Source organism: Alexandromys fortis, unplaced genomic scaffold, assembly GCF_014885135.2.
Source record: "Alexandromys fortis isolate MF-2015 unplaced genomic scaffold, M_Fortis_MF-2015_v1.1 scaffold_3, whole genome shotgun sequence".
NCBI lineage: Eukaryota > Metazoa > Chordata > Mammalia > Rodentia > Cricetidae > Alexandromys > Alexandromys fortis.
In genome coordinates this window covers 16,377,793-16,404,211 of record NW_026067909.1, presented here as the reverse complement: position 1 = coordinate 16,404,211, position 26,419 = coordinate 16,377,793, and the positions used below count along the sequence as shown (strand labels likewise).

The window sequence follows — 26,419 nt, the reverse complement described above, 5'->3', positions numbered from 1 at the left end:
TTTTGGTTTTTCGAGACAGGGTTTCTCTGTGGCTTTGGAGCCTGTCCTGGAACTAGCTCTGTAGACCAGACTGGTCTCGAACTCACAGAGATCCACCTGCCTCTGCCTCCTGAGTGCTGGGATTAAAGGCATGCTCCACCATTGCCTGGCTCTGTATTAAGTTTTGTCTCATCATTTTGGTAAGCTGCTGCTTTCTTGTCTAAGTGGTCCCTACTGCGCATGTCATTGTATCCTCACTGTCAGAAAGCCCTTCAAGGCTCCCTCTCTGCCGGACCCTGCTCTGGCTTCAACAGATGCTCAGACTTCTAGCCCCAACACTCGCAAAAGCGCCTAGACCTGGCACCTTTATCCTACTGGTTCTGTTCTCTGATCTCCAGTGAATGAGGCTCCCTGGACCAGAGGCCTGGCTCTGCTCATGGGCAGAGCACTACACTTGACTCACGGTCCAGCCCAGGAGGATCTGTCAGCCTCAGCCCTAGCAAGTCTGAGCAGTCAGGCCATTGTCATTCTGCCTCTCAGGAGGCTCCACCAGGTCTGCAGGAGGGACCTCCTATCCTTCAGCTCTCCCTTGCTTCCCAAGCTTCCTTGGTGTGGAGGTGTTGGCACCAGCTCTTGGGAGAGGCCCTGGCAGTAGATAACACCTTAGTCTCTTAAGGAGCTCCTTGGTATTTTAGAGTGGTCACAGATCTCTTATCTCCACCAGAGACAGGCATATTATTATCCACCCCCTTCACAGATCAACACAGGGAGGCCAGGAGGCAGTGACAGAGAGCTCTAGGTTCTTCGTGTAGTCCACACCCTGAGTGCCCGGCTTTCCCATTGCCAACAGCAGCAGGGGGCATAAAGAACAATGCAAGCCCTCACCTACCTAGATGGATTTGGTAAATGCTCCTGTGAAAGACCTTGGATGAAGAAAAGGAAGTTATAGCTGGGCAGTGGGGGTGCACGCCTTTAATCCCAGCACTCAGCACTCGGGAGGCAGAGTGCATTTCTGTGAGTTCGAGGCCAGCCTGGTCTACAGAGTGAGTTCCAGGACAGGCTCCAAAGCTACAGAGAAACCATGTCTTGAAAAACCAAAAAGAAGAAGAAAGAAAGAAAGAGAGAGAGAGAGAGAGAGAGAGAGAGAGAGAGAAAGAAAGAAAGAAAGAAAGAAAGAAAGAAAGAAAGAAAGAAAGAAAGAAAGAAAGAAAGAGAAGAGGAAGTTGTAAGTTGTCAATATAGAGCTCCAGGCCCAGAGAAACTTCCTTGGAGAGACCCAAAAGGGGAAGATACTCGGAGCAGGAAGCCTAGGTGTTTCTGCCACCCTCTGAGTCTGGAAAGAACCAGATTCGGAAGAGTGCCTGTGATTTTTGTGGCCACATCCTGAACTTAGGCGTGCAGTTCCCCCTTCTAAAACCCAGACTCACCCCGTGGGGGTGACTGTGTCTCCCAGCCCTGATTCCAGAAGTGGCCCAAAAGCTCGGCTTCTGCATTCCAAGAATGGCTGCCTACCCCCTCTACCCCAGAGCTGGGAACAAGAGGCTGGAGGTCGCATAGATCTGCTTGCTGTGGCTCAGGTATAGCACCTTGGGTGTGGCCTTACCCTCTCTCTGAGCACTTTTTGTGTATAAGTGAAGAGGCACCTGCTTGGATACAAAGGAAAACGGGGTGGACTGGGGCTCCTGTTGACCTAACATTTCCGTCTAGGAATAGCTATGGTGCAAAGAAGTCAATATCCCCACCCTCTGCTGTTGAGGGATTGTTTGAAGGCTTCTGTTGGGCCAGTGGAGACCCCTCAGATTTTAACCCGCCAGCTCCTACACCGCTTTCCTGCCTGTCACACTGTGGTTATTTCCTGTGTAATGTCCAGTGTTCCAAATGGGTGGACAGATGGTGGTTTCATCATCCAGGGTTTTCTTCCCAAATCCTCCCCTGTGCTGCTCCAGCTCACCACAGGGGCTCCCATGCTCTGCTCAGCAGCAGCCCATGTGGTTTTGCAATTACCAGTCTCTCTGGGTGCACAGGAAGCCAGGCCTGAGCCCCCTTACCTTGCACCCCTGCAGCTCATGGGCGCCACCCTGTCTGAGCTGCTTCAGGGAAGGGTGGGTCTCCCGGTTTTATTCTGAGTGTTGGGTGGGGTACCATGCTCCCCACATTCCCCACCCTCCTGAATAGCCCTACCCAAGATGCTCAGGGAAGGAAGCTGAGCACAGGTCTCTTTGGAGTCCAAACAGGCTTCCAAGGCACAAGTCAGGCTCAACTCCAGCAAGGAGCAGAGCTGGAATTTAGACAGGCAGCTGTTTGATCAAGATTGCTGTTCCAACGCTGATCGCTGACAACTGATTCATTTACTGCAATGCTGGGGGATTAAACCCAGTGTCTCATAAGTGCTATGCATACAAACTTTAAAGCATGTATTGGGCAGATTATTTGTATGTTTAGGTGCATGTGTCCTTCCTCAATACCATTCACCTTACATTTTTAGACAGGGTCTCTCATGGACTTGGCTGGCTGGACATCCCAGCAGTCTGCCTGTCTCCCTAGTACAGGGGTCCCGAGCATCACCGCCACACTGGTTTTATGACGGTTCTGGGGATTGAACTCAGGTCTTTGTACTTGCCATTAACCCAGCCCAAGCATTGGAGCTTCCTTTAATTTTGACAGCAGAGGACAGGAATGGTGGTTGGTTGTCCTTTTATTATTTTAGGTGTATGGGTGTTTTGCCTCCATGTCTATGTACCAACTCGAGCAGTGTCCTTGGAAGCCTGAAGATAGTGTTAGATCTGCCGGAACTGGAGTTAGAGTTGTGAGCCCCCACGTGTCAGATCTGGAGCCTCTGGAAGAGCAGCCAGTGCTCTAAATTGCTGAATCCTCTCTCCAACCCCCTTGCCCATTGTCCTCTTTACCAGCCCACTGGCCTTGGGCAAGCCCTTTGACCAGGTAGGAAGGATCCTGCAAGAGACCTCAGCAGCATATTGAAGCCCTGGCATGTGACGCACAGAAGTAGGCCCTGTACCTCTTTGGTCTCGGGTTTGTGTGGTGCTGTGGGTTAGGATGACAGACTGTCCTGAAGGCCTCTTATCCTAGGGTTGGGAGCAGGATGGAGAGAATTTGCTTCCTGATAGAGCTTAGCTTCTAGGAAACTAGAAAGGAGGCAAGGGTGCAAGGGCCAGCCTTCCGGGTGGACATCTCTCCTTCATTCCCACATGGCCCAGAGTTGTGGAAGCCAAACTTCCTCTCAAGTTCATGGGCAGCAGGTGATGCCTGCCCTTGTTCTGCCTCAACCTTCTAGTTCAGTGGGCACCATTTGGGTATCGTCTGGGGAAATCCCTCAGAGGGATGGGCCTGAGTGGACAGAATACCACTAGTCCCCCAGGCAGGGGGAAGGCCTTGTGCCCGTTTTCTTTGGTGCTGACAACTTGAGCAAGCACAGGGCATCTATCTCTGCAAAGCTGACAGATGGTCGCAAGCTTCTAAAACCTCAGGCGGAGTGACAGCTTTGACTCTTTTGGAGCCTGAGAATAGTGGCAATTAAGGGTGAGGTGGGCTCGGATGCACAAACTGTCTATGCTTTCAAAAGTGTTTCCATGAGAACCTCCTCAAGAACAGGACCAGAGTTGGTAGGCTTGAGTTTGAATCCTTTTGGTTACCATTGCTACATGTGTTGCCCTGTCCTGGGCCCTTACTGTGTGAAGTAGCAAACCTAGCACAAGGTAGGACCACACTGAGTGTCAAGTCTATGGCGCCTCCCTTGGCCACAGCAGAACCCTGGAGGCAGCTCTGCATCAGAGATAAACACCTGTTTGTCCCAACTGCTGACCCAACTGCCTGGAGCAGTCTCTCCCCAGCCCTGCTTCCCATCTGCACCCTTCCGGACTTGTCACTCCCAATTTGTCACCCTTTCCTCTCTTGTCTGGCTCGAACCAACCCCACCCAGAACTGTGAATTTGGTCTGCTGTCTTCAGAGCAGGCTGCCACTGTCTCCAAACCTGCCTTGGGGCAAGCACACTACAGATGACCCCATTAACCAGTCTGTGACTACAAGGTGGTGGTCAGTGGGTCTCCTGTAATTCTGCTGTCAATCTCTGTTGGTGTTTGAACTCTTGGCCCTCCCTCCAAATTCCAAGTGCTGGGACTATGGGTGGGCATCATCAAATTCAGCTTCCAGAGTCTTGTCAGTTTCAACACTGCACAGGTGGGTGGGTGGTCCCATGGGCTTCTTGCAAAGACTTCCAGGGTGCCTCCGTGACCAGGAAAAGACAATGGAGCATGAGAAGCTTTGGCACAATTAAACTTTCTTTAATGCAAGGAACAAAGTCTTTGCTCAGGCAACACCCCCCCCCCCACACACACACACAGGTGAGGACTGAGCCCGCTGGACTTTAGTGAACCTGTGAGGCAGGGAGCTAACGGGCTGGAGCTCAGCATCAACAAGGCCCAGAGCAGTGCTGGGGGGTGGTAGGCAGCTCCCTGAAGCCCACCTGCAGTGCGGGATGAGCAGGCTACAGCTGCCCCACCCACCTCAGTAGAAAGCCCACTCTGACAGCCAACCACTGGCCATAGGGTATGCCCCGGTCCCAGAGGCTGCAGTGGGGTGGTTAAAGTGGTCATTTGCTAGCTCTGGCTTCTTACTGCTCGGTCTGGGGATCTCAGGACACCCAGACCTCCTTGGCTCAGCAGGGGAGGAGGGAGGAAGGAAACGAGAGGGAAGGGGTTGGGTTTTCCCCTGTCCTGCTGCTCCGCCACTACACCCAGGCCAGAGCCACAGGCTTCCTCTTACCAGCACCAGACCACCCCAGGTCACAGGGCCCACTGCCCGCCCCAGGCAGCCAGGGGCTCCAGGAAGCTGCCGTGAAGACTGATGAAGAGAGGACATTTCAGAGCACTCAAGAGGGATGGCCTTCCCTCAGCTAGACTGCAGAGCCAAGGCCAAGGGGACTGCTCTGTGCTGGAACTGATGGACGCTGGGGTACAGGAAAGGGAAGACCAAGATCACAGCTTTGAACAAGTGTTGTGGAGTTACTGGAAACCTGGTCAAGTATAAAGAGTCGCTTACAGAACGATGCCTAGCTTATGGGGTTTCCTGGAGGACACTGTCTCTCACCCCTCCAGTCCCCACAAAAGTTAACAGTGGCTGAGTCTTAACCTGTGGCTGCTGTGCTGGCTGGGGTGTCAGAGACGGGGTGTGGAAGCAACAGGAGGATATGCACCCCGACCACAGCAGAGACCTGGAGCAGCTTCCCCGAGCGCTAGCAGGAAGCGAGTCACTGCCCCATGAATAAACCTCAGGTTGAAAACAAACTGAGGGAGCTGGGGGGCCCCTGTCTACACACGGGTGTGCCAGGGTGGGCTGTGAGGGGTGGATCCCCAGTCACTATGGCTGCCTGGGCAGGGCAGGGCAAAAGGAAAGGCTGAGTGTGGGGCTGCCAGACAGAGGAGGCAAGAAAGAAGGCTGCCTCTAACATTATATATTAAAAATATCCATGGTTCTTGTGCACATCCAAGCATCACCCATGCCTCCCCGCTGAACCCCGACAGCTTTAAAAGAAAGATGGTGGTTTTCCTATTCAAGAGCTGAGGAAACGCTGCTCAGTCTTTATGGACCTTGAAAGATGGTGACCCTTTCCCTCCCCAAATCTCTGCCCTTCTGGGCTCAGGCCCACATGGGCAGGCAAGGCGCTGGCAGGTAGAAAGTGCCAGGGCCCTGGGGTTTGGGGGTGTGTCAGCACAGCTGTCACTCATGCCTCCTTTTGGAGGGTGGGATGAGATGTGGAGGAAGGTCAGCGGGTAGCTCATGGCCTTCTAACTTGACCTTGATAAGGTGGTTGGCCAGGGCAAACTCCTCATCATCCAGCAGGCCATCCTTGTCCACATCAGCCAGCTTCCAGATCTTCCCCAGCACGGTGTTCGGCAGCTTGGACTTCACCATCTCCTTCTTGGCGTTGGCACCGGTGATCTTGCCATTGACAGGAGACAGCGTATAGAAGATCTCGTCGTAGGTGGGCTTGTCCTTGCCAACCACCCACTCAACATCATCGATGCCCTCGCCAGCCCCCTCTCCGTAGCCATGCCCAAAGGGCCCATTCATGGTGCCATCAAAAGCCCCGCCCTTCACAGCCTGTGAGGGCATCAGGGACTCCTCTTGGCGCACCATCACCATCAGCCGGGCTATGTCGTTGGCCAGCATATCATCCACTGTATCTAGCAGCTTGGGCTTCAAGGCCTGGAACTTGCTGAAGTCCTGAGTCTGCAGGAGTTCCTGTGAGTGGAGAAGGAGAAAGGAAAGCTTGGACGGGACAGCCTCCCAGACTCCAGCCAGCCCCAGTGGACTGAGTCAGGCTACCTAAGCATGGAGAGTAGGGATCCACTAAGCTCAGGCAACTAAGCTAGTGCTGCAGGCCTGGGCTCCACACAGTGAGGATTCCCCGACAGGCATGCCGCACCCCCACGCTGAGTCACCACATTCCCCTCTTCAGTGTCAGTGTCTCGACCTAGGTCAACTCTGACTCGGGTGGGGAACTGGTGACTAACCCAGCTGCTTCCTTTTGTGGTTCCCTCCAGAACCACTGCCCAGCCCCACACAGAGCACTCGGAATGGTCCAGGCTGGCCTGGTGACTGTACCTGCATCTTGCGCAGGCTCGGGAAGTCGCCAGGGGAGATCTGGTGCTCCCGCTCGATTTTCTGGTAGATTTCTCCCAGGTTATTCACCAGCTCTTTCTTCTTGCTCTCTTTCCCAAAGACATTGGGCATCTCCTTCTTGAGGGAGCTGATGATGTAGGCATGGACCTGAGGGGATAGGAAACAGGGGGCATCAGGGACTTGCTTGACACATTGCCCTCTGTGTCTTTGAGGCCTCTAGTGCCTGAGGTTCACTCCTTGGGTAGAGGAAAGCAGAAAGGCCAAAGTCAAGCTGAAAGTTGAAGCCACCATCACAAGAATCCAAAGGCCCAGGAGTGACACACGATTTTGACAAGGACCATGACAGCTCACTGCCACGGGAATGGAAGCAAGGAAAGGGCACTCCGAACAGAGGACAGATGATGATCTTACAGAGAACTACAATTCAGTTCTGCCTGGTTTTCTCCCTGCGCTGCCCTCCCAATAATACAACATAGTGCAGAGCCACAGAGAGCTGTGTGGGAGCCACTGTCCACCACGCATCTTATCTACGCAGTGCTCAGGATTCCCGAGCTGAATCCACTTGAGCAATAAGCCACATGTCACCAGAACAGGTCTGGATGACTCAGGACTAGAAAATTCCATGAAAGCTTTCCTTAGCTCCACTGCTCCCTACACAGCACAAGGGATAGCCTGGCCAAACCATCCAAGAGGCGTAGCCTTTCCTGGATCCTGGGGCTGGTGTCTGGGCCTTCCTAGGAAAGCAGGGTAGGTAAGTCACGCAAAGTCAGTCACAGGTCTGCCTGCACAAGCCAAGAAGTCGCTGTCACTCGAGGGAAAGCAAGCGGCAGGACAGACCTGTGTGAAGCAGCGCTGGGGACTGCAGTCCAGGGAGTTGTACACTGCCAGGAAGCTCCTTTAGGACCCTAGGCAGTCAGAGGTGTTCACATGAGTTCCTTTCTCAGACCTGCTCAGCTCATGAGGAGCTCCTACACACCCAAACATTTGGAGTTCTGGGGATGGGGGGTGGGGGTGGAACCACCTCTGTACCCTCCTGTAGAGAGGATGGGAAATGCCTGTCACTTTGTCAGTCGGGGGACTTGAGTGACAATGGTGGACACTTGACAGTAGTGAGGATAAAGTGTCAGTTCTGGTTGCCCTAGCCAGAAAACCCCCCAAATATTTCACGACTGGCCCTGAGTAGGGTGAATGCCTGGTTTCTAGGTGCAGACACCAGCCTCAGCAGCAAACAGCAACAGGCAAGGCTGGCCGGAAGCACTTCTCAGGCCCTGGGGTGGCTGCGCCCATGGCCACAGGCACTTGGTGCCTACCTCTCCTTCTCCATGGATCCCGGTCAGCTGTAAACACCCTACCCTGCGAGATGTCTCCCTGGAGACCGGGTGGCTCACAGAACTGGTCTCTTGAGCCGAGAAGCAACTCCTTTCAAAGGAGGGGTAGGCAAGAACCTACTTTTGCGTTTGAGACAGTGTCTTGTATTATTCAGGCTAATTTTAAACTAAGTGTTCAAGGTATCCTCCTGCCTCAGCCTCCAGACTAGCCTGATAATGGGCTCATCACAGCATATGCTCAGAGTCCATTTTTGAAAAACTGAACTGTGTGCTGAGAGTCTGAAAGGGACAACGGGAATCCCGCTAACTGTCTGGATAGAGTTGCTATCCCGCCATCTACTCGACACATCAAGTCTTCCTGTTCAAAGGGCTCACCGGAGCTGGAGCCATCACTGAACAGCCCTTCCCAATGACTTATCTAGGCAACTCACGAGGCAGAGACTCCTAAGGCCTCAAACACCTCTGAAGCTGCTGCTGAGCCTGGGTGTGGCCCACATTCCCACCAAGTGACTGGACTGTAGCATCCAGCACAGTCTGGGCCCCAGATTGGTATCCATCTTTTTTCTAGTTACTTCTAGCTTACACAGCAGTCCCACGGAGTCCTCCTAAGTCCCCTTATCCTACCAGATGGCTCCCCAGTCCTCCACTCCACAGAATCCTTTACACCTCCCCAACGTCACCAGATAACCAAGCTTTCCCTTCAGATGTGCACTGCTCTCCACGAAGTCCCCATCCCTGACAGTCCCCACTGTCCAATGCCGAGCTGGCATACTAGTGCGCAACCAACCCCCGGGGGTTTGCTGGAGTCCTCAGGCCAGCACATCCCACTTCCCATGGCCTCCTTTCTTCTGTAGTAACTTCCTATTTGACATTTCTACTGCGAAAGCTTGTTGTTTGCATTTCTGATCTGGGTGGGGCATACGCCTCAGAAAGAAAGGCTGAGGTGACACAGGGTTACAGGCCTTAGGCAAGAGTAGGCCGCACAGCAGGTATGTAGGACACTACTTTCCACACAGGGAATGTGACCCATGTTTGGTAAGCTGGGCCCCAAGTGCCAGTCCCAGAGCCCCTGGGCCTATTTGGTAGCAGCCAATCCCCTCACCCAGACACAGGGTCTACCTTGGCCAGCCTGGCCCGCTTGATCAGGTCATTGAGCTTCCTAAGGGCAGCATTTCTGGGTAGAGACTGGATGTCTTTGAAGAGGTCCTGCTCCTCTGCCTCGAAGAGCTTCCGGTTGTCAGGGATAAGCAATGGGTGTGACCAGAAGGAGCCAATGTAGACCCGAACCACCTCTGGGGTGTTGATGATCTTCCCCAGCGACCACATGAGAGCCCCGTACACTCTCATCAGCTGCTGGGTCTCAATCTGGTCCGCCTTGTTCAGCACCACACGGATCTTGTCCTCGTGATTTTTGAGGGCCTTGATAACTTCTGAGAACTCGTCTGAGATGTCCAGCTTGTGGGCGTCAAAGAGTAGGATGATGCGGTCCACGCGCTCAGCAAACCACTCGAGGACAGCCGCAAAGTCATAACCTGAGGGAGGAGAGGACTGAGCATGGCCCCAAGGTCCAGGCTTCCCTAGCCTTTCTGAGCACTAAGGGGGCCTGGAATTTCTAGGACGGAGGTTATTTTGTAAATTCCTAAATTGCTCTGATCTGAGCAGCACAGCAGCCCAAAGGCAGACTCACTGATCTCTCTGCCTCAAAGGGTATTTCTGCCCATATGACATACACAGATGCTCAGGCAAAGCAGGCCACTAAGCTCATGTGACAGCTCAGCACAGAAACACGCAAAGACTCGCCAGCTGTGCGCCTTGAACAGCCGTGACACCTGCACCTGCCATCTATCCAGTGTCTAAACACCAGATTCTTGTGCAAGCCACACTCGTTTTTTACAGTGGGGACTGGCAAGCTCAGGTTCCAAACTGGCCCATCACTTGCTTGTATGAATAAAGTTTTATAGAAACAAAGGCACTCATTTACATGTCTATGCCAACTTTTGTCTGTAATAACTCAGTTCAATTGTTGTAACAGAAACCAAAAGGTCTACATAGCTGACAATACCAACTCCCAACCCTCCCAGAAGGTCTACTGACCTCTGTTTCCAACAAGCCCTCAAAAGTACCACAGACCACTTCCTTTTTCTGTAGGTCTTAAATGCTTCTCTAAACCAAGTTGCTGACCTGGGCAGACTTGGCCTGTATCTTACTCCATGCTGTTTCCCACCCCAATTAAAGTGACCTGAAGCCGGGCAGTGGTGCTGTACAACTTTAATCCCAGCACTATGGCAGAGGCAGGCGGATCTCTGTGAGCTGGGGGGTGGGGGAGTGACCTGAGTCATCTATGACCGAGACATGACTGGAATTCCCCTTAATAACAGCACTATTAGCCAGGCATGGTGGTTAGTGCTGGCAATCCGAGAAGGCAGTAGCAGAAAGAACAAGGTCACGACCCTTAGCTACAAAACAAATTTAAGGTCAGCCTGGGAGATATGCAACTGTTTCAAACAAAACAAAACAACAAAAAAGGTATGACCTGGGGCCAACAAGATGGTTGAGTGTAAGGCACTGGGCACGGAAGCCTGCTGATGTGACCCTTGGGCCCACAGATGGAGGAAGAGCAACAGCTCCAAAAGCCGTCCCCCTGCCTCCACAACTGCACTGTGCCATGTGTTCGTGTACACATAAATAAAATTTAGAAATGAAAAAGAATGACTAAGAAACAGTGCATGAGCCTCCTGTGGTTCCCTTCTGTGGACTGGGATGCAGGTGTAGGGGTTAGGTCTGGCATCACTGTCTGACCTGGCCCGAGGCTGCCACTCTCCACGTAAACTTAGGCCAGTGGCTTCTGGGCTCAGCATTCCATCCTGCCTGACAACTATGTTCCTTCAAATGTCACTCTGCTGCTCCCGGAAGTGAGGACCCCTCAGCTTTCATGGACACTAAAGCGGAGCTGGGAAGACTGGAAACACCTGAGAGCCTATGGGACAGCCTGCCCTCTCCAGCGGACCCTGCACACTCTCCTTGGCCCTGGGTTCAGACTGCCTAATACCCACAGGTTTTCCAGGTCACCCCAGATGTAGGCCAGCCCTCTAAGAACCACTAAGTATTGCCGAGAGCCCGAAAGATAAGCCAGAGAAGCCCCTCATGACAGAAGAGGACACTGACTGCCTGGCTCGGATAAGCTCTCTGGGAAACCACTCCAGGAGCCACACCGTGGGAGGTCTGACGTAAGGCCCCCAGATATGTAGAAGGCGTGAAGACGACAGGAGAAGGAATGTGTTAAGGACGCAGACACTGGCACACAACACCCCACCGTCCCGTCACAAAGGCCTGTAGACACTGCACCACACAGTTAGGGAGAGAGCATGGGGCCCTGCTCCCTATCCTGTGTGCAAAGCTCCTGGGCTCTGGGGTGATGGCATTTTGGAGGTGCTAGCCTAGACAGGCCAAGCGGAAACAAAGCTCTGCGAAGTCAAATGAACACTCCTGAAACCAGTCCCTCTGGGGCCAGGGAGTCCCTCCCACAATGGGCTATCCAGAAAGAACACAGGCTTTGAAGCTGGCAGCATGTTTGCATAGTATGAGGATGGCTCTGGGTTCAATCCCAGGCAATGCCAGAAAACAACTAACAAAAACTAAGCCAGTCCAATGAGACAGCTTGGCCAATAAAGGCACCTGCCACGGGAGCCTGAAGTCTGAGTGACTCCTGGGACTCAGATGACAGTAGAGAGAACCTCTCCACAAGGTTGTCTTCTGGCCTCCACAAGCCCAGCACACAGGAATTTAGAGCAGACCTGTCAGCAGCTTGGGGCTTCCTCACAGGTGGAGGTAACCCTGAGTTGCAGTCTGGGCAGGGGGAAGGGCTTCTCCTGTGGGTGTCTGGTTGGGTGTCAGAGTTTCAGGTTTCTGTGTACAGCAAGTGCCAGGTCACTTCATGTCAGCGGTCAGCTGCTAGTACAGACGGTCAGTTCCAAAGTACAAAGCCCAGGGCACCGTTGCTCCCTGCAGCTGGCTCTCAGAGCAGGGAGGGGACACCTAAGGAGTGAACTGTCAGCAGAAAGCCGGAAGGGAAGGTCTAGAGCAGCAGAACAGTGGGGAAGCAGAGGCCAGGAGAGGTGGCTACTGCCCAGGGATATCTGGGCTGTACCCCAGCTGACCCCCGGGGCCTGTGTGAGTTCTAGGAACACAGCACAGCGCTGAAGACACGCTGACTCTGGGACTCTGACTCTCCTGTGACGAAGTCAGGCCTCTGCTCCTTCCTTCCCACTCACTCACTGCCTCGGCCTCATCCAAAATTGAAGCTAATCCACACAGCTGGGGCAGCAGCGAGGCCAAATCCCAGTTCCTGGGAACAGGGGCACTATTGGCTTTGCCAAAGTGGCCAGAACCACAGCAGGGATGCTGAGGTCACCTTCCCAAGCCCTACCCAGTATGGCCTCAATCCCTTTCCCTCTTGGAGGGGAAAGGGAACCTAGAAATGGGAGAAATGGGAGGAGCCTCTTTGCCTGCTCCTCTTGCTTGGCCATCACTTCAAGTTGGTTGTGTTTTTGGCTTTTTTTCTTCATTTTCTAGGAGGACAGGGTCTCACTATGTAGCCCTGGTTGGCCTGGAACTCACTATAAGACCAGGCTAGCCTTCAAATTCAGAGATCCACCTGCCTCTGTCTCTCAAGTACAGGAATTAAGGGCATGAGTCACCATGTCCAGTGCCATATAAGTCTTTTTCTTTTCTTCTTTTTTTCCAGGTAAAGGGAATTTTTCATTTAATTATTTCTGGAGTTTTAAAACAGAATGTTTTCAAACTAGTAATAATTCTCCTGCCTCAACCCCCTGAGGGTTATGATCATAGGTAAGAGCTACCATGCTTGATTTCCTGTTCACTGTGGAAAAACCACTCTGGTGGGAGGAGACACTACGGCTGAGCGAACCTAACGGGCAGCAGTCACATGTCACAGGCAGGTGACTATGCTAGTGCAGGCCACCTGCAGGCTGCTCTGGCATTCTCGAACCCTTAGAGAGGAGACACCAGTTTCCAGGGGCACCGGAGACACCAGTGCAGTGGCAGTGTGAGTTTTTATAACCAACAGTGCCCAGGCCTCACAGCACACTGCCTGGCATGGAGCTCAGGCAGGTGACAAGGGCTGGCAAAGCAATAGGCCTCAGACTCTTTTGATATACCAGGTAGGGTTGTATGTCCCGCCACACACACAGCAGCAAGCCCACAGCATAAAGGGCGCTGTATGCCACTAAGAGAAAAGAAGATCCTACAGGAATTGGGTGATGGTGGAACACTCAAGGAGGCAGAGGCAGGCGGATCTCTGTGAGCTCCAGGACAGCCAAAGATATACAGAGAAACCCTATTTCGAAAAGCCAAATTAATTTTTATAAAATGCCCTACAGGGAGGGATACACTGCACTGGCTGGCTGGGGAGAGTGGACATAGTTTCCACCAGAGACACAGAGCTACAGTCAGAGAGAATGAGTTAGACAGATAAGCAGAGGGACGAGCTTCAGTGGAAACCAGAGCCACCTCAGATAAGGGACAAGTAGCCATGTCAATAAATGAAATAAACCAGCCTAAGAGGACAAGCCCCAACAACCATGGACCCAGAGAGGACGGTGGAACCTGTGCTGGGATGGAGGGCAGTTCTAAGTGGACAGGTGACAGCTGCACAGCAATGTGAAGAACAAACCCACTCAACTGTACCCTGAGAATGTATAAAACAGGACACCTTACATATAGTAGGGACATTTACGAGAGTCAAAAAGTAAAGGAAATTGCCCGGCGGTGGTGGTGGCTAGAGGGATGTCTCAGCAGCTAAGAGCACTAGTTGCTCTTCCAAGGTTCAATTCCCAGAACCCACTGTAGCAACTCACAACCATTTGTAACTCTAGTTCAACAGATCCATCAGCGTCTTCAAGAGCACCAGACAGGCATGTGCTGCACAGATGTGCATACGATAACTCACACACAAAGTAATTCTGAGGAAGTAGAGGGAATAGAGCGGAGCAGAGCTGACCTGGAGTAAGTATTGGGGCTGCTGAGGGTGACCCCAAGGCCAGAAAAAGTGCTGTTCCCAATGCCTCCATAGGTCCTCTGTGTGCAAGGAGCCCAGGTCGCCTCAGGTGCTGCTGGCCCATCTACAAGTCAGCTGACCTTCCTGACAAGAGGGGTCAGAGGTGGGGACCCGGGCTGTGATGGAGCACCCCACCCTACAACAGCACTCCCAAACACAGGTAGTTCCACAGCCAGGGAAAGTTGTTTCACACATTCCAAAAACTTGCAGAACATAAAACAATGGAGTGTTTGTCTCCATACACTCTTACTTCCTGTCATTCAAGCTGCATGGCCTCATGATTTCTCACCACAGAGCTACCTCACAGTTTCCAGCTGCACTGACCCTGGGAGACAGGAGCCCAGAGCTGGGGACAAGTGGCACAAAGAGGACTCCTTCTCACGCTCAACTTCTTAAAGAAGGACCACTCCAAATAGCACAGAGGTTAAGCAAGGGGCCCCCACCCCTAGCCATTTGCCGCAGGAAAACAAAAGCTCAGGTCCACGTCAAGTCCTGGACACAGATGTTTCTAGTAGCTTGATTCAACTCTGCCTCAAAGCCGGGTGGCCCAGACCTCCTCTAGAGTAAAGAATAGTAATAAAGAGGGGTGCCACCACCCCTCTACAGCAAGGAGCAGCCCAAGGGCTGGGAACATGAGGTTCTAGGATGATTCCATCTCTAGAAACAGTAATTTTTTAACGGCACAAACCCTTGACCTTTGACCTTCTCAAACACATGAATAAATCTCCAAAAGGGCCAGGTTTCATTACAGAAAATGACCACTCTGCCTGATTCCACTTAAGAGACATTTTGGGCTGGGCAGTGGTGGCGCACACTTTTAATCCTAGCACTCGGGAGGCAGAGGCAGGTGGATCTTTGTGAGTTCGAGGCCAGCCTGGTCTACAAGAGCTAGTTCTAGAACAGGCTCCAAAGCTACAGAGAAACCCTGTCTCAGAAAAAGAGAGAGAGAGAGAGAGAGAGAGAGAGAGAGAGAGAGAGAGAGAGAGATATTGATTGATTGATTTTGGAAAAGGCAAGCTTAAGCTTAAGTAACTCAGAAGAGACGGACTGCACAGGGAAGTTTTCCAGTTCAGGAGATGCTCTATATCCTGGTAGCAGGGGGTATGGCTTTGCAAAAAGGGTTAATCTAAAACATGCAATGTGGCTCTAATGCATCTTAAGTGAAAATAACGACAGCACAGCAATGGAGGAAGGGCAGACAGACTCTGTTGAACCCACATTTCAACCCTGAACCCCTTAGACTCAGGAGGCAGTTGTTGGGCCACTGGAGCAAGCCACTTGCCCTCTCTGAACCCCCAGCCCCTTCTCTGTAACATGACAGTAAGTTCCCAGCTCCGAGACCGCTGTAAGGCTGGGTGCCATGCATGCCTGGCAGACACCAGTGCTCTGTAAATGTTTGCTCCTATTTATTTCAGGCATTTGCACTGGGCCCAAGAAACTCAGGTCTGATGGATGAGTAGGCAAGGGTAGCTTCTAAGGCGTGAAGAATGCTGCGTACCCCAAATATAAACCCAACATTTGCAGGCACTTGGGCCAGCTGCTCCCTAGCCCGCCGCCGACTGGCAGCCTGGGAAACAGGTGCCAAGGCCAGCACAGCCTGGTACGACGCCTCCACAGGCAGAGCCGGCGCACCCACACCAGAAGGCAAGGCCAAAGCAGCATGCTTGCCTAGAGAGGGGGAGACAGGAAGGGATGGGGGTTGAAGGCTTTGGGCCCAGTCAGTCCTCAGGGGGCTGTGGAGTTCTGAGGAGAAATCCAGCTGAAGCAGAATTGCCTAAGCTTCCTCTCTGAGACATTACTCAGAAAACAGCAAAGTCTGGGAAACCCTGGGGTTTTTCAGTCTCATTATTAACTGGCTGACATTTGCACACTTAATTGTGTCAGGCATTAGGTAAAAGCCCAGCATACAGAAGTCCCTATCATGGTTACCAACAACCCTAAATGTCCACGTGTTACAGACACTTGGGTTCCTGCAGTACTAACCTGGGAGCTAAATCTGTGTCGTCCTGTGTGGTAGGCTCTGAAACCAAGAGGGGTTCAGCACTGAGCCTGGCACCAGGCTTCTGGGCAATCCCTGAAAACAGTCTACAAAACATCCTGAGACCGGGCTGGAGAGTGTCTTTAGCAAGCATCTCGGGATGGTCAACAGGGCAGAACTACCATGGCATAGCCCCACATCTGGGTCACTGGGCTCCAGGATACATGGATGGGAGTCTGGGCCAAAGGTCCTACCCAATCTCTAGGAACAGAATAGCTTAGGCTGCGCCTGGGAACCACGACAGTGGTAGAAAGGCAAATGAAAACACAGAGAATAGTCAGACTGGCCTTGAGCTCTTCCAAGGGGAGCATGAGGTGCTTTTTGGTTTTTGTTTTAAGATTTATTTATTTATTTATTTATGCAGTGTTCTGTCTGCATGCCAGAAAAGGGTACCAGATCATGGTTGTGAGCTACCATGTGGTTGCTGGAAATTGAACTCAGAACCTCTGGAAGAGCCACCTGTGTTCTTAACCTCTGAGCCGTCTCCCCAGCCCTGCATGAGGAGGTTTCTGGCTAGAGGCAGGGCTCAGAGAGAAGACAGAAGACAGTATAGCTATTCAAAGTCCTCATGTTTCCTGGACTAAGGTCTGGCCATGGTGGCCTATGATTCCAGGAAGCCCAGCCCAGCAATAGGCTCAGAGGGTCTGACCCCACACAGGTACCCCTGCTGACAGATTCTCTGGGCTACTCTGCAGGTGCACAGAGCCCCTTCCAGGTCTGAGTCTGCAGACACTAGCCAGCTGTGTGCCCCTCAGGCTCATCTCTCAGTGCTCCTCAGACAGAGTTCCTCATCAGAAAAACAGTGGCTTCCTCCTCTACACAGCTACAGAGATAACACAGAGGGGCACATAGATAAGACAAGATAGCAAGAAGGCAGGCGCCAGGCCAGATGAGATGCCACTTCGATAACCCTAGCTGAAGCCATACTCCCTCTGCTGATACAATTTTCCTGGGGTCAAACGAGGTACCAAAGTTACAGCAAAGCTCACAGTCATATAGTGACAATGGCAGGGAGGGCCCTGGCATGCTCCCTGCCACTGCCCACAAAGGACTGACACGGAAAGATCACAGTCCTAGGTACAGTGATTATGTAGTGGTAATGACCCTGGAAGCCAAGGGCATCAACCCCACTCATCCCTGGATGCCCTTTGAATCCTTTTATCAGTCACACGAGTGGCACTCAGGAATAAATGGTGCTCCTAAAGGCCACTTTACCCTGCTGACACAAGAGAATGTTATCTCTCAAGCTGCAGCAGATAGGCAATGTCAGGAAGCTGACCCTGGGACCCCAAAGGACCACAATTATCAGGGGTCCCTAGCAGAGCCAGGGCACCTTGACCCCTTGACCCCTTTGGTCTATGCCAGCAATATTTATCATTCTAGATTGAATTTCCTGCACATATGAGGGACCGTGAGGGAAAAGGCAAAAAGTTATGAGGGGCTAGCCGACAGGGTAGGAATGGACCCAAAGGGAGCAGGCAGGGATGATGTGTTTCCCAAGGAACAACTCTGAGGGGAAACACCTGCTTTCCACAGGAACACACTCCCCGGTTCTGATCTCCCCTGCGTACAAGGAGGACTGCTGGGTGGGGTCTCTGAGATATGGCCTCCCTCATCCATAAGCTATGACCACCTTGGAGCCCACACTGACCACCTCTAAAAAGGGCCACATGATCATCTTGATCATCACCATGAAATGTTCACCCCCAAATATTAACTGGGTAACATTTAAATGGGGACTGCTAGGATTATGGAGGGGGAAAAGGGTTAGAAAAATCGGTTCCATCTTGGTATTGCACTGCAGAACCCACCTTCAATGGGAGCCTTTTGCAAACAGAGAAGAAACTGGTTGCAGGGACGCATTAGCCACCTGAAGGGCACAGAAAGAACTAGTGTGCCGTGTCACCTACACAGTGTCCTGTCTGTGTACACTAATAGTCTCTTTAGCCCTAACCAAAACGCTGCTGGGGGTGCGGTGTGGCTCAGTGGTAAGAGTAGTGATCCAGCACGCTGGAGACTCTAGATTCTGTCTGCAGCACAGACACAGAGAAAAGCCACATCTCAAAGCATCACTCCAGTGGTTCTCCCCAGACACAGGCAATTCAGGTCCAGCCGTGTTGCTCTCCTAGCAGGAAAGCAACAGGAAAGGTCGTGTCCCTGTGGCCTCAGTGGCAGGCTGGGGATCCCAGGGCATGACGTCCAAGCTGGTCTGCCTGGAGAGCATGAGGGGGACACTATGCTGAGTGCTGGCTGCCTCTGAGCTCCTTCGGAGGACCTCTGGCCCTTCCCTTTTGGTCCCTCCCTCCAGCCCTGAAGGCCTCACCTCCGCCTAACCAGCAGTGGCATTCTGGCAAGATAAGCTTCTGAGGGTAAGCTATTGTCCCCTATCTGAGGCTGTGTTCTCACCACACAACAGCCTGCTCGAGTCTGGCTCAGCCGAAAGATAAGCCTGTGGGCCTCAAACAATGGCCGCATACCTCCGCCTAAGTGCGGGCTGGACCAGGCTCCAACAGGAGTTTTTCTCTTATTTAAAAGAAGCTTACTTGGATTTTCCAGCTTTACTCTGGCTTTGGGGAAAGAGTTACTTCTGGGTTCCCTTTATGAGCCTACAAGGACAACAAGAACCCCAAATCCTCCCCCCCCACTCCTACCACCTTCACTTCACCCTGAAGGTCCAATGGTGTTCCAGCAAGGAAAGCGCAATGCCAAACATGGCGGTATACACCTTTAATTCCAGCACTGCAGAAGTAGACACAAGTGCATCTGAGTTCAAGGTCAGCCTGATCTACAGAGTAAGTTCCAGGGCAGCCAGGGCTACTTGTGAGATCCTGTCTCAACATCCCTACCATCCAAAAAAGAAAAGAGTACTGCTTACCAAGCTTTATCTCTTTGCTCTTTAGCGATGAGAACTGAACCTGGGCCTCATGTATGCAAGGCAAAGGCTCTACCACTGAGCTATATTTTCAGGGGTGTTCATGTGGGGGGGCCAGAGGTCACTGCCAGACATCTTCCTTTGTCCATTTTCAACTTTTTTTTTTTTTTTTTTTTTTTTTAATGACAGGGTCTCTCACTGAACCTGAAACTTCACTAATTCAGACAGACTACTAGCTGGTCTCTGTCCTCCAGTACTGGGATTACAGGCGTCTAAATCATACCAGCTGCACAGACACAAGTTTGTGTGGCGGGCACTTTCCCAACTGAGCTTTCTCCCCACGCCATGTCTTTTTATTTTAGAGCAAGATCTCAGTAACTTGCCCTGAGCTCACTCTGTAGCCCAGGCAGGCCTGACACATGTATGTTTTGTCCCATCCCTGAGGAGCTGGGGTCACAGACTTGCATCACTTGTTCAGAAGGTGTTCTCCTAAAACAGGTCGACTAGTAATAGCGGTAAGAAAGAAGAAATGTGGCCCCTACTTTTTTGCAAAGGGTTTCAAAAATCTGTTCCCTTGACCTTCCAAGAGAGTCACTCTCATAAGAATGGGTAAGGCTGAAAACTTAACCAGTGTCAGGTATGAGGTCCACTTGGAATCCTGGCATCTGGGATGCTGAGACAGAGGGATAAAGAATTGAAGGTCAGCCTGTCTCAAAAAAAAAAAGAAAGAAAAAAAGAAAGGAAGGAAATTCAGCTCAACTGGCTGCTTCTAACCCAATCAGAGACAGCCTGCTCACTGCATTGTGGTCTGTGCACAGTTCCCACCATGCTGGCTGGAGTCCCTACAACCACAGAAAAGAGGAGGGAACACCACAGCTGCAAGGACAGACAGGCTTGGTTGCTACAGTGCAGGCTGCTAGCTTCGACGTGCCCCACCTCACGTGCCCCACCTCAGGGCAAGGGCCAAAGGACAGACAAGTAAGTTAATGAAAACAAACTTAACCACAGGTGCTTGTTAGAGCCTGAGAATGGTAGTGACCTCCTGCCTTGGCCTCCCGAAAGATGGGATTAGAGCTGCTACCCAGGCTCTTGTATGTCTTCCTTTTCTTTCTTTCAAACTTTTTGATTACATTTGTGTGTGTGTGTGTGGTGTGTGTTTGAGTGCTACGGCATGAACAGACAGGTCAGAGGATAACTTGCGGGAACTGTATCATGCTTTCCATGATATGGATACCAGGGATCAAACTCAGGTCACCAGGCATGGTGTCTTTTACACACTGGGCCATTTTACTGTTTCCTCTTTTTTTCCCCCTTTCTCTTTTTCCAGCACTGCTCTTTGACACATACCTTGACTTTTTTTTTTCTTTTTTTGCAGTGCTGGGGATTGAACCCAGGGCCCTGTGCATTCTAGCCCAGTGCTGCCCACTGAGCTACATCTCCTGGGAGGGTATTCCATTTCCTCCTTTGTAGCGGCTAACTCTACTTCTGGCCAGCCCTTAATGGCCTCCTGGAAGGTATTCCAACCCAATGGCTGGTGCCTAGCCCTCTGCTAAAGAGCCAGGGTTAAAACAAAGTCAGGCTTGTCCTGAACCAGGACCTCAAGGCAATGTGATAGACAGATCAGAGGATCCCCTAGCCTTGTGATCAGTGTTGGAATACAGCCTGTCAGACAGTTGTCCCCGATGCTCCAGCCCCTCTTTGAGATGGGGGTCTGTTTATGTTTTTGAGACAGCCTTAGACTTGCTCTGTAGCCGAGAAGGACCCTTCTTCATGAATTACTGATCTTCTTGCCTCTCTTTCACTCCAAGTGCTGGGAGTCAGACACGCGCCACCACGCTCTGTCTGTCCTGTACTGGGGACTGAACCCAGGGCTTCTGCATGCTAAGCAGGCACTCTACTAAGTGAACCCCACCCCCAGCCTCCTAGCCCCTTTGAACCACTCTGGAAAAGGTTGTTATCTTTATGTATTATGGAAATAAAGTTTTATTTCATAAAATAAACAAGCCTAAAACATTTTAAAAAGCATGGCAAAAGCTGGCCAGAGCTGATACAACTAGACTGACCAGAGCACCAGGACCTAGCAGGAAACCTCTGCCCTGGCCCTGGGAGGCCGCTGACCAGCAAGGGCTAAGCAAATGTAAGCAAATTTCCACCAGCACTCAGGCAGGCCACACACATTTTCTCCTTCTGCCGAGCTGGCTGAACTAACTAGGAACTGACATGACACCGAGAGACACAGTGTTCCTATGCAAAAGGGGCAAGGAGGCCAGGGGTCAGCCAATGCTGGCTGGACACGTGGGCACAGGTATCAGGCAATTTCCTGCCACTTTGCTTCACAGCCCAAGGCCCAAGCCTCAACGAGTTCAAAAACACCTGGCCATCCAGCATGGACTGGACTGTGATCTCAGCTGGGCCATTCTCGGCACCTGAGCACAGGAGGCAGCTGTGGCCCCTCAGGTCACCAATGTGTAGATGAGGTAAGAAGCCTGTCACCTGAATACATTTTTTTAGAGCCTGGGGCTGGAAGAAACCTGGAAGGCAGCAGGGGCGTGGCTCTCCAGCACAGAGCTGGTTTACCTCGGCTGATGCGCTGCTTCTCGCCAGACAGGATCCCGGGAGTGTCGATGATACTGATGCTGTCCAGGACCGGGTTGGGCAGCTGCGCACACATGAACCTGCAGGGCAGTAAAGCCAGGGAGAGTCAGAGTGGGGCTGACACTGACTGATCCAGGTCATGGGAGGCTTTTCGGCCTCCCTCCCTCTGCAGAAACTGAGAATGCTAGCAGAAGGTCTAACTGGAGAACAGCAGGGCTTCCTCCTTGTCATCTCTTCCCCCAGGGTTCACGAGCTCAGCTGTATGAGCCCAGACCGTGCTTCAGTTCTGAAGGGAAACAGAAGCGTGATACTGAGACTTTGCAATTCCATCCTAAAATTTTCACCCAGGTATGGTGGTATACACCTACAATCACAGCACCTAGGAAACAGAGGCAGGAGGATCGGTGCTAATTAAATTCTAGGCCAGCATGGTCTACATAAGGAAGACCTAGGCTCAGTGGGTAGAATACTTGCCACCAAGCCTGACAACCTTAGTTTACTCCTCAGAACCCACGCAATGGAAGGAGAAGGCTGACCCGCACTACCCACTAATCTTCACAGTGCTGTGACATACAATGCTAACACAGAATAAGTAAGTGGAAAGAAATAACACAGCTGGGCATGGTGGCGCACACTGTTAATCTGAGCATGCAGGAGGGAGAGGCAGGCAATCTCTGTAAATTCAAGGCCAGCCTGGTCTAAAAAGAGAGTTTCAGGACAGCCAGGGCTACACAGAGAAACCCTGACTCAAAAAATAAAATAAAATAAAAAATAACAACAACAACAACAAAACCCAACAGCTTAGCTGAATTCCCAAATACTAAAGAGGAATGGTCTCTTTCTGTGTATGTGTGTGGAAACACACATGACGGCTAGAGACTGACCTCAAGTGTCTTCCTTTATCATCCTTCTGCTTTACTGACACAGAACCTGTTACTGAGACTGTAGCTCACAGATTCAGCTAGGCTGTCTGGACAGAGGGTCCCCAAAATCCACCTTGGTGTCTACTGCTCCCCTAGCCCTAACCTGGGCTGGATTGCAGGCCTGCAATACGATCCTGTACCCAATGTTTACAGGGGTGCTGGAGCTCTGAGCTCGCTGGGCCATCCCCATCAGTCCCTGGAATGGTCATTTTCTACTGCTGCTGGGGCCAGCTGCTTGTGAAGGGACTGTGATAGGCCACCAGTAGTCAAATGGTGTGGAAGGAGCACAGATACACCATTCTCTCAAAGTCAAAACCAGCCTCAGGAGAGAGGAAGCCACAACAGAGGGAAAACCCTTGATGGGGGCTGAGCTATGGACCTGCGTCCCACGCTGAACTAAGAGTTTAGCAGAGCCGCTATCTGCTGTCTCTAAGGGCTGGGTTCTTTGGTGGACAGAGAAAAGCCTCCTTTAAAAACCTCTCTATTGTCAGCAAAGAAAATACAGATCCATTAGACCCATTCATTGTCTGCCAGACACAGACTCCAAGCTGCTCCTCCAACAGTGGGGAGCACTCAGGCAGATCAAGTGTCTCCTGTGACCCCACCCCAATGACGATCAGTGTTCCCACAGGCTGGAGGGACAAAGTGAAAGGTACAGTCTCCAAGTGCAGAGACTCTACTGCTGTAAGCCACTGCAGGCCAGACCTGAGTTTCTTCTTGCTTGGGAAGAAACTCCTAGACTCAATGGAGAGAGTGATGGAGAAGAAAAGGAGTAGAAGTGGAGCTGCCTCTGAGAAGTAGAACACACAAAAGGGCCTAAAAGGAGCCTCTGCAGGTCCAGGAGAACCCGCTACTCTGCAAGGCCTGATAAGTGTATGGCAAGAAAGGCGGGGGCAGTAAAAATGCTTCTCTTGGCAACAAGGATGGAGACTCCAGTTCGTAGGACAAGTGGGTGGGCCCAGTTATGCAAGGAGGAGTTATGACAAACCACTCTTGGGTTTTCTTCACGTCTGCCTCCATCTGTTCTTCTCACTATCTCTGCGGAGCACTCAAGAGAAAGAGGCTAGCAAGTCAAGTTCATGGCTCAATGGGTCCCTTTGAGAGTACCAGGAAAAGCTGTATCAGCCAGAGAAAAGCCCCCTTTGTTGTACCCTCCCTGGCCAGAGGCACCGTGGTCTGAACATCCTGACACAGCTCCGGTCTTGGACTACACCAGCATCTTAGAGACCCTCTGGAATTGGGGTGATGTCAAGAAGGAATTGTAAGTATAGCTCTTGGATCCCCTGGACCCCATGCTATCATGCTTTGCCAAGGGTTCCTCAGTTGTTCCTTTTTTGGAGACAGGAGTAGTGAGCGCACTAAGCACAAAGAACAAGCCATCAGCATGGCCTTAGCTTTGACAATTCACTGGGGCCTGGGCTTCCTGAGTTAGTGAACTGGGAGTGGATGGTGTGTGAGATCCTACCAGCTCTTCAGCCATGCATTTCCAAGGTGCCAAGTTCCTTGTTTCAAAAGGTCTGCCCTCAAAATGAGGGGAAGACAGGGCGCAGCGGCTGAGATAGGAGTGAAGGCTTCTCTCTTGCACTCCTGAAGAGGAGACCTAAGGCATAAATGAACTCCTCGCCCAACAGCCAAACTTCTCAACAGAGTCTGAGCCAATGGCCTACCTACAGGTGCAGCAAAGTTCAGAAAACCGCAGGGAAATACTCCAGGCTATGATGACCACAGCACTGCATTCATCCAGGCCTTACAAACAAACACCATCACCAGAAAACAAGACAGGCTGAAATTGCCTAGAAGGGACACACGACAACATTAAAGGTCAGGTCCCTGCAGGAGGCAGGCCTGGCAGTGAGCTCGCTCTAGAACAAGCTGGCCCGCCCTGGACGGCTGGACAGTGTCTGTAAAGGAATGTGTTCATACAGGGCGGAGACCTGGAAAGCGCGCTCAGATTCTTTCCTAGGCTGTTCCCCCAGGCTGAATGCAGACTTCGAAAGGCACGTAGAGTTACTCCTTGAAAGAGGGAGCACAGAGGGGAGGGTCTCTGAGTCCTGTCGTGCCTTCCACGGGCGGAGGCCGGGATCCCCAGCTGCCTGTACAGAAGTGACCCTGGGTGTTAATGCTCCTCAGACAGGCAGGCCACTGTGACTCATTCATAGCACCTTGAGGAGCTGAATCTCACCTCACCCCTTAAACTGGTGACACTGAGACTCCTATCAACTCTATAGTGAAATGGAGGAACCTGGTCATTTCATGGGTCTCTCTGTTACTGCTCCTTGAAGTCTCTTGAGACAGCACTGACTCATTAAGTTTTTCTGAGACAGGGTAGTCTCAGGGACTCCTCTGGCTGGCTTAGAATTTACTTAAGTGCTACTTTTAGGAGGGCTATTGAGACTTCCTTATCCCCTGCCTTCAATGGGGGCTGCCCCTCCTACACAGAACCACTGGTCCCTGGAGATATGAAGCAGACACAGCAGCCAAGGGAACATTTAAGTCCTGGGGTTCCCCATGACACTTAAAAAACAGACTCAAGTGGAGAAGAAGGGAGATTAATGAGAATGAACAGGGGGCCTCCAGAATGAAAAATAAGGAGGACAGCAAACGCTCATCTTCCTACAGTGGCCCCTGGCTCTGGGGTCTGCGGGGGGATGGGGTTGGGAGTTAAATTGATAACTTGGAAGATTCTGGGGGTGACAGAAGCCAGAAGAGTGGCTGATGCCTATTGAGAGTTACATTGATAACCTGGAAGATTCTGGGGTTGACAGAAGCCAGAAGAGTGGCCGATGCCTATTCCCCCACTCCTGGGAGTGGTCCTTGGGAGTGGTCGCCTCGGGTCTGGCTGGGGCTCTTGGAGACAAAGGCCGGCGGGGCAATGGCTGCGGGGGGCCATGGCGGTCCTCGCGCCCGGAGAGAAGGGGTAGGTACCTGTTGAGGAAGGCGTTGCCGAAGGCGTTGAGCTTGCGAAAGGGGCGCCGCGGGTCGACGACGAGCGCGTTGCCCGGCACCACGCCCTCGGTGGGGCCGTGCATGACCGCGATGAAGGAGTCGGTGGTGGGCTCCGGCCCGATGCGCATCCCCGGGAAGTCCTGCTCGATCAAGTGGCGGATGAAGGTGGTCTTGCCGGTGCTGTACTGGCCGACCAGGAGCACCATGGGCTTGTTGTCGAAGTCAGCGTCCTCCAGCGCGGGCGAGTGAAACTCGTGGAAGCGATAGTGCTCCTCCAGCGGCAGTAGCTTCTGCGCGTACAGCAGCCGCAACCCCTCGGCCACCGTCTGGAAGAGCTCCGGCTCCTTCTTGCGGCGGGCATCCTTGCTCACCCAGCTGAACATGCTGCCGGACACTGAGCAGGCTGCTGCGACGAGAGGCGGCTGAGCTGGACAAGGGCTCACGGCCGAGGAGGGGCCGGCCGGCCGGCGGAGGGCAGCGGGGCAGGGGGCGGGGCGCGGCCCACAGTGCGCAGGCGCAGGTCGGCGGACGCCGATCACGAGAGCGCCCTCTGCAGACAGCCGCGCGAGCCTCGCCGAGCTGCCCCTTTATAGGGCGGGAGCCCGGCTCGGGGCTGCCGCCACGGAGCCGGCCGGAGCGGGGCGGGGAAAGAGGCCTCCAGGCCCTGCCCCACTCGCGTGCCACGTCTTCCCCTGCTTCCCATTGGCTGATTTCAAATCTCGCGAGCCCGTGGCTGCGGTGCCCTGGCAACCGCACCTGTTTTGCTCCGCCCCTCGAGGGGCGGCTCTCGGAAGTGCTGCAGTTGGCCGTGCCAGAGTCTGGTGCCAAGATGTAGTTAGCCTGAGCATCCTCCAGCGCCGGTGGACTGTGCTCCCCAACCACAGTGCTTCCACCGGCTCGAAACCCCAAAAGCACCGGGAGCCCGGGCGCTGTCTCGTTTCCCGCTTCACTACGCCTCACCCTTTAGTCTTTTAGCGGCTCTGGGGACAGGATAGCGAAAATAGGGAAAGCTGAGAGTAGAG

The 26,419-nt window shown here is 52.5% G+C and overlaps 1 protein-coding gene across 1 annotated transcript; it reads right to left on the bottom strand.

The window, feature by feature from the left end:
• Positions 1-4,257: 4,257 nt before the first annotated feature.
• On the bottom strand, positions 4,258-25,952 carry Ehd1 (EH domain containing 1). Its single transcript, XM_050136649.1, has 5 exons — positions 25,377-25,952; positions 21,511-21,608; positions 9,067-9,479; positions 6,602-6,766; positions 4,258-6,238 (listed from the first exon to the last, which is right to left on the bottom strand). The coding sequence occupies exons 1-5, from the start codon at positions 25,778-25,780 to the stop codon at positions 5,714-5,716; spliced, it is 1,605 nt and encodes a 534-aa protein (XP_049992606.1). The 5' UTR covers positions 25,781-25,952; the 3' UTR covers positions 4,258-5,713.
• Positions 25,953-26,419: the final 467 nt, after the last annotated feature.

What these genes read in the sequence shown, in the direction of transcription:
- Ehd1 (XM_050136649.1), bottom strand. Translation starts at nt 25,780, where the DNA reads ATGTTCAGCTGGGTGAGCAAGGATGCCCGCCGCAAGAAGGAGCCGGAG. An exon ending in GGCAACGCCTTCCTCAACAG is followed by an intron (nt 21,609 to 25,376) that starts GTACCTACCCCT and finishes ACTGCCCTGCAG; the next exon opens with GTTCATGTGTGCGCAGCTGC. An exon ending in CGAGCCTGCGCAAGATGCAG is followed by an intron (nt 6,239 to 6,601) that starts GTACAGTCACCA and finishes CTCCACTCACAG; the next exon opens with GAACTCCTGCAGACTCAGGA.